Source organism: Brienomyrus brachyistius, chromosome 14 (genome assembly GCF_023856365.1).
Source record: "Brienomyrus brachyistius isolate T26 chromosome 14, BBRACH_0.4, whole genome shotgun sequence".
NCBI lineage: Eukaryota > Metazoa > Chordata > Actinopteri > Osteoglossiformes > Mormyridae > Brienomyrus > Brienomyrus brachyistius.
This window is the reverse complement of record NC_064546.1, coordinates 19,517,036-19,524,491: the sequence shown is the minus strand read 5'-3', so window position 1 is coordinate 19,524,491 and position 7,456 is coordinate 19,517,036. Positions and strand designations below refer to the sequence as shown.

Sequence of the window (7,456 nt, the reverse complement as noted above, 5' to 3'; positions counted from 1 at the left end):
GTTGTTTTTGGAATTCACCTGTTTTTTACTGTACAATAACAGCAGGAAAATATTTTTATGGCAAAGTATTTGAATGTTTTGTTATTTTAACTCAATTGAAATATATTTACACATTTTCCCAATGTTACATTGTTTCAAAGCACTTTACATTATTCCTCTGGCAAGAAAAAACTCCCTAGAAGGAAGAAACCTTTGGAGGAACCAGACTCAAAGGGGGAGCCCATCCTCCAGGGGCCGGCCGAGGAAGTCCAAAATAGCAAAGTTCCAGTTTATAACGTAAAACTGTGTATAGTCCAAGTATAAATGCAGAAGGTCCAGTTGATGTCAGGACAGGCAGGTGGGGACGCTGCTTCCTTCGGCGGGATGGAGGGGGGTGTGGTACAGCAGCAGGCGGGGGGAGGACGACAGATGTGTAGCCAGGCTGGGTGGGCAGACAGGGAACTGCCCTCCATCAGGAACTCCAAGAGAGAATTGAGCAGTATATTCATAAAACTATGTAACAAATAGAAGAATACAAAGTATTATCTTGGCTGAGGGTGTGGAATAGCTATCAGCTTTGTCACCATATGCTAAATTAAGTTTTTAGCCTTATCTTAAATATCAGAAGTGAGTGAATCTTGGACAATTGCTAGTAGTCTATTCCATAACTTTGGAGCCCCGTAACAGAATACTTTGTAATCGAGTGAAGATCGTTCTACTCTAGGCATTGCCAAGGCAGCCCATCTCTTGAGAGCAAAGCAAACAAGAGGGGGTTATATGAATCCATTTAACTGCTAATATACGCTGGTGCTCAACCATTCGGTGTCTTATAGGTAAGCAGTATTGTTTGTAGTCGATGTGAGACCTACCCAGAACCCAGTGGAGTGAGGCCAGTACAGGACTGATAAGAGCCTCTTACTGCAACATTCTACACCAATCGGATTTAATTTAATCATGTTGATGTACATCCAACCAATAGGGCATCGCAGTAGTCCAGACTAGAGGTAGAACTTTTTTGCATCTTTAAGTGAGAGTATTGTTTTGCAATATTCTGCAGATGGAAGAAAGCTGTTCTAACCATGCCCAGAGACAAGGCTGAGTCAATAGTGACACCAAGACTTTTAACCACTATGCTCACACTGACTGGGCAGCTGTTGAACTTTATGATGTCGACAACACCCTGGGCTGTCCTAGGGCCAAGTAGAAATACCTCTGTTTTGTCAGAATTTAAACAGAAGGAAGTTACTGGCCATCCAATTCCCAGCTTCAGCCAAGTGTCGCTCAATCTTTGACAGCTGAAGCACCTGTTACAACAGATACGTAAAGCTGTTTTCTAAGAATATCCCCATGCAGGGGCAGCATATACAGTGAGGAACATAAGTATTTGAACACCATGCGACTTTGCAAGTTCTCCCACTTATAAATCATGGAGGGGTCTGAAATTCACATTGTAGGTGTATTGACACTGTGAGAGGTGATAAGAAAGGTGAGGAATCAGCGCAGAACTACACAGGAGGAGCTGCTCAATGACATGAAGAGAGCTGGGACCACAGTTTCAAAGGTCACTGTCGGTAGAACACTACGCCGTCATGGTTTCAAATCATGCATTGCACAGAAGGTTCCCCTGCTCAAGTCAACACATGTCCAGGCCCATCTGAAGTTTGCCAATGACCATCTGGATGATCCGGAGGAGGCATAGGAGAAGGTCATGTGGTCAGATGAGACCAAAATAGAACTTTTTGGTGTAAACTTCACTTGCCGTGTTTGGAGTGAAAAGGAGGAGGAGTTGCATCCCAAGAACACCATTCCTACTGTGAAGCATGAGGGGTGGAAACATCATGCTTTGGGGTGCTTTTCTGCGAAGGGGACAGGACGACTGCACTGTATTAAGGAGAGGATGAATGGGGCCATGTATTGTGAGATTTTGAGCAACAACCTCCTTCCCTTAGTCAGAGCATTGAAGATGGGTCGTGGATGGGTCTTCCAACATGACAACAACCCGAAGCACACAGCCAGGATAACCAAGGAGTGGCTCCGTAAGAAGCATATCAAGGTTCTGGAGTGGCCTGCCAGTCTCCAGACCTAAATCCAATAGAAGATCTTTGGAGGGAGCTGAAACGCCATGTTGCTCAGTGACAGCCGCGAAACCTGACAGGTCTAGAGGAGATCGGTGTGGAGGAGTGGGCCAAAATCCCTGCTGCATCTGTGTCTGCAAACCTGGTCAAGAACTGCAGGAAACGTTTGACCTCTGTAACTGCAAGCAAAGGCTTTGGTACCAAATATTAACACTGATTTTCTCAGGTGTTCAAATACTTTATGTGCAGCAGTGCAATACAAATAAATTCTGTAAAAATCATACAATGTGTGTGTTTTTTAATGCTGCCTCTCACAGTGGGGATGCACCTACAATGTGAATTTCAGACCCCTCCCTGATTTCTAAGTGGGAGAACTTGCAAAATTGCAGGGTGTTCCTTATTGTATAAGGTGAGCAGTAGTAAACCCAGGACAGAACCCTGCAGGACATCATACCTCTTTCTGAATCAGAGGAACAAACTGCTTACGGTGAGTTAGATGTGAGCGTAACCAGACCAGTGGCTGTTCTCTAACATTACCAAAGACTCCAGCCTTGCCAATTAAATGTCATGGTCATTACTTCGTTGATGTTCTTTTGCAAGAACAGAGATAGCCGACTAGTATGTACTATTTTTAAGGTTTTGGAAATAAATGGAAGGTTAGACATAGGTTGGTAATTAGCCAAATCGCTTGGATCCAGGTTTGGTTTCTTGTACCTGTTATCGACAGTGCAGTATCTTTTTTTAGCTTTATACTTTGTAGTTTCTTTACACTAAGTATAGCTTAAGTAGTTATGAAAGGATTCAAGAAACACTTCCTAAGGACTGATCTTAAGTGCAAGATAAACTACTTAGCGTTAATAGGCTTTGGAGAAACGCACCCCTGGGTAGCATTTTGGCTTAACAACTCCTGCATTAGGGGTTAGATTCCTTCCCCCAGTTGACAGTGTGAGTTTTACACATTTTCCCCATTAATCTCCTCTCACAGTCCAAAAACATCAAGTTAGGTGGATCACAACCATGTGCTAGATTAAAGATCATGGTAATGAAACACGACCTAACCTAACCTGTTACCAAAAAACTTGTAACTGCAATGATAATAAATGGTTAGTTTTTTATACCAAACAATTCCTAATTCCTAATTTCACTTGGGTGGCTATTTTAACTAGAGTAAGTGCATGCGCTATTTGTTTGGCGTGGACATTTTCCAAACATGTTTTTTGCCTTTCGTTTTTACGGGATGTAACGTCATTCTCCGTTTTGAATCACAAATCGTATTTTGTTTAGCATGTCTGTTTAGCTCGATTTCTCTCTTTTGTTCCTCCCATTCCTCGTCTATGTCCTCGAAGACGATGCCTTTGAGATGGGCCAGCTTGCGGTACGCTTTGCACTCCTCTTCTGCTCTGCAACGAACCCGAACGGCGCAGTCACCGTAAAATACATTAAAACCCCTCTTAACGAAAAGAGAGAATATGTACATTCAGATATTTCATACGAAGCAAGAAAGGTCGCAATATTCCCTTACGTTTTAAGGAATTCCACACAATCCTTGTGTCCGTAAATTTGCGCGATCCTCAAGGGTCTGTCTCCGGAGCAGTCCTCCGTGTCGATGGGGGCGTGGGCGGAGTGCAGCAGCCGGAGCACCCCCAGCCTCCCTGACTCTGCGGCGAAGTGGGCAGGGGTCCAGCCTGTAGCAGTTCTCAGGCAGGGCTTTGCACCGTGCTCTAACAGGATCCTTACTGTGTCTGCCTGTCCTGCCCGAGAATAGAACACAAGTTCAATTCAATACAATTTTATTTGGATAGTCCTTTTTCAAACATTACATTGCGTAAAAACGCTTTACGTTATCCCTGCCCGCAGTGAGCAAGCCAACGGCGACTGTGGAAATGAACAACTCCCTGGTACGAAGAAACCTTGAGAGGAAACAAACTCAAAGGCGGAGCCCTACCTCCAAGGACGGCATAGGAAGCCAAATTAACAAAATGGCAAAGTTATAATTTACACAATCCAAAATTTAAGATTTGAGTCTCATTGCGGGGGACAGGCATGCAGATACTGCTTCTAATAAATCCATTTCTTTCATACACACATAGTCTTAATACGGTGTTGGTTTTCATGTGTCTAAATGATTTACATGGTTTACCAATACCTCCCTTTTCTTTGACCCTTTACTGGATTTTTATGTTGGACCCTTTAATGGATGTCTGCCTAATCCCCCCCCCCCTCCACAAACACAGGTTTGAAATGATATCCTAGTTCTAATATTGTCAGATATGCACGTTTGTTTAAACTTCGCTAGCTGGACAATCAACAACAACGAAAGGGAATGCCTGTAGTCCACTTACAAACAAACCATATTGTTATGCAACCAAAAATGTTGGATAAAACGAAAAGAAATTGCTTATGTTTGTTTTCCTTAAAAACCCTGCATGCAGCCAGAAATAAAGTTCGTGGATATCCGGACCCATTCTACAGATGTTACCGAGCGACGGAGGGCAGCAAATTTCGGGGTCATTTTATTACGTGGCACGCATGCATTGCTTCTATAAAATCAACTGTGAATATTCTAGTAAAAAAAATAAACTGAATATGCGTACCTTTTGCGGCTGCCCAGTGGAGTGGCGTCCTGTAGTCCCAGTCGACGTCTTTCTGGTTGGGGTTGCATCTCTTACTCTTTACTATTTCTTGCACCAGATCGTAGTCCTCAGATGCGACAGCCTGGTGTAACTCTGTCATCGTTGTCATCGCACTGACCTGAAACCATTGGTTGCAACTTATATTCGTGAAAGATGTTCAAGAAAGTGAAACGTGAATATAAGATATAAACAGACGCACCACAATCCAGACTTTGTAAGAAACGCTCTGTATTTAAGACAAAGAAAAATGTATAGACTTATAGGCAGGCCTTGAATCCGCAGCGTCGTTGATAGTTATTAACCAGAGGATAATACACACCTTTCTTTAAAGTTACAGGCTACCCTGCCAGTGCCTTGCAGCAGGAGTACTCCTTCATCTCCATACAGTATAGCCATGGAAACATAAACATCCGGCAGAACTGCGGGAACCGGCGAGATGCGGTGCTTAGAGTCAATCCTAACCGCCGCAGTTTATCGGTGTGTTTTTTTATTGGCTCTTAGGTTATTGAATCAGATTCAAATCAACGATGAAAAGATAAATATTGTCGCTGCTTGCCACGTAGCTGTATAATTAACAATGGTGGCAAGGAAGACAAAACTCTACATTTCTTTCCTAAGGAGTAGGCCTATATTGTTGGGGGGGAATGGGCAAGTCTATTAACCGCCTCGTATCGCATGTGTAAATTGACTGTTGTGCGGTGTTTTTACAACAGACGCTCAGCGAGAACCATTAAACTAATTATCGGACAACAATTGTACGAAGAAAGGTGCATTATATATATACATATATATAAAAGAGTATTCCAAAGACATTTTTAACGACGAGAAGCCACCCTACATACATTAAATTTAACTATTAACTGGAACTATTAATTGGAGGATTGCTTATGGAAGGGCTCTCATAACTTTCTCTCAAACCACACACACCCCTTCATGTGCCGAACAAACAAACAATAAAGTAATTTGTAGCTATATTTGTCTCCTTAAAAGGGCACTTAGTACAATAATGCATTAATAGAATCGTCAATTTGCTTCATTGACTGTTTAATTTTACTTTATAGGCCTAAATGTGGTGTTTTGCCGATTTAACTGCTAATAAAACGGGTCACATCCAATTAAATCAGCGATCTTACTAAACGACTAGTAATGCGTCTGTCGCGAACGAAACGGCTCATGGAGCCGCTGTTCTGTCGAATTGAGCTACCTATCGAGACGTGCTGTCGAGCCTTTCTGCGCATGTGCAGTTCCACCGGTTTGGGATTAGGGATAGGTTTTAGGGGTTAGGGTTAGAATAAGGGTTTTGGGAGTTTTTTGGGGTTAAGGTTAGGGCTATCGATTAGCACTACGGTAGCCTAACTCGACAAAGTAGCTTAACTCGTCAGTACACCGGAATTCCCATCATTATGACGACGCTAACTACAGAAGCGAAACGTGGCGCCATACAGTGGTGTACGTGGGTATTTTTGTTTTAAATAGCTGCAGCACAACGTAGCACGGCAGGATTTTCATGACAAAATCCACAGCATCCCAGGGTAGACTTTCAGAATATTTTGAAATTAAATTAAATTAAATTAAATTAAATTAAATTGTGATATTTATGTATTAATTATCATCAAGTCAAACCGTTTTTTTCTGCTGAATATTTTTCGTCTAGATGGACATACATTTAACTTAATTATCACAGTCACAAAACACTGACCAATCAGAAGCTTTTGTGTAGCGTTCAAACGCTTTGTCCTTTAATTCAGTTGTTTGTCAGTCAGTTACACTTAATATATAATCCGATTGACTGCATATCTACATTAAGTTTTCCTAATCTGTAACAAAAGCTAGTATATGATGCTGTAACCGAATGCTAGACTGTATCAACAAATATAACAAATAAATCTCAATAGGCCTGCTAAAATATGTTAATGTGTTATTTATGCAGTATCGCATTCCTAATTTTTATTCCGAAGGTAATATTATAGTGACTCAGTAATCAGGTGTGACATGGTTGTTCATTGTGTAGCTCATCTCTTGTGTTGGGGGTCCTGTGTGTGTGAATGTATGCACCTATGTATGTACACGTCTTGCAAAGGGCTGACATCTTTTCCATGCCGTACCCCTTGTTTTGTGCATCATGTTAAATGTCGATGATATTGAACATATATTTAAAGCAATACATAGGAATGTACAAGTCAACATAATTAATTACTAAACAGGACAGATCAATCATCTTGAAGTCATTTTCTTAAACTTCTTCAGTTACAAATGTCCACAGGGTGGTGCTACTGTGTAACTATATACATATCCATTTTTAGTGCTCCCTTGTCTTATGCGGGGTCGATGAATTCCGGAGCCTATCAGAGAATCTACGGGCACGAAGCAGAGAATCACCCACGATGTGGCGCGAATCCATTGCAGGACGCACACAGACACACACACAACATTTATACTCGATGGACAGCTTGGCATAGCATGTTTGTGGACTGTGTGGAGGTTGACAACGGGAGTTCCTAGAGAAAACCCCACAATGACGTGGGAAGAACACGCAAAGTTCACACACATAGAGCCAGGATAAGTTCTGGATTTTGTTGTATTACATTTGTGCTGTACACAGATATCTATATTTTTCTATGTCTTATAATAAATCAAAAATTTAAATTATGTGTACAAGTTCATAAAATACTTAAAAGAGGACATGTAATTACAAAATGGGCCATTATTTTTTTACTCTACCCACTCTCTCCTGTTTCTGTGTATCTCCCCTCAGCCAAAGGGGATGTG

At 41.7% G+C, this 7,456-nt stretch overlaps 1 protein-coding gene across 3 annotated transcripts; it reads right to left on the bottom strand.

Moving 5' to 3' along the window:
* Position 1: 1 nt before the first annotated feature.
* LOC125707925 (ankyrin repeat domain-containing protein 66) lies at positions 2-5,223 on the bottom strand. Of its 3 annotated transcripts, none has more exons than XM_048975361.1 (4): positions 5,007-5,223; positions 4,649-4,805; positions 3,577-3,805; positions 2-492 (listed from the first exon to the last, which is right to left on the bottom strand). In XM_048975361.1, exons 2-4 carry the CDS (start codon positions 4,794-4,796, stop codon positions 270-272), a joined length of 600 nt encoding a protein of 199 aa, XP_048831318.1. In that variant the 5' UTR covers positions 4,797-4,805; positions 5,007-5,223; the 3' UTR covers positions 2-269. The 3 variants fall into 3 exon arrangements, with proteins under 3 accessions (XP_048831318.1, XP_048831319.1, XP_048831320.1); XM_048975362.1 differs by lacking the exon at positions 5,007-5,223 and adding an exon at positions 4,887-5,006; XM_048975363.1 differs by having other exon boundaries at positions 350-3,454; positions 5,007-5,201.
* Positions 5,224-7,456: the final 2,233 nt, after the last annotated feature.

Excerpts from the sequence above, each read along its gene's own strand:
- LOC125707925 (XM_048975361.1), bottom strand. The coding sequence starts at position 4,796 with ATGACAACGATGACAGAGTTACACCAGGCTGTCGCATCTGAGGACTAC. Across the intron at positions 3,806-4,648 it reads CCACTGGGCAGCCGCAAAAG|GACAGGCAGACACAGTAAGG; the intron begins GTACGCATATTC and ends ATTCTCGGGCAG. Across the intron at positions 493-3,576 it reads TGTGTGGAATTCCTTAAAAC|TTTTATGAATATACTGCTCA; the intron begins GTAAGGGAATAT and ends TTTGTTACATAG.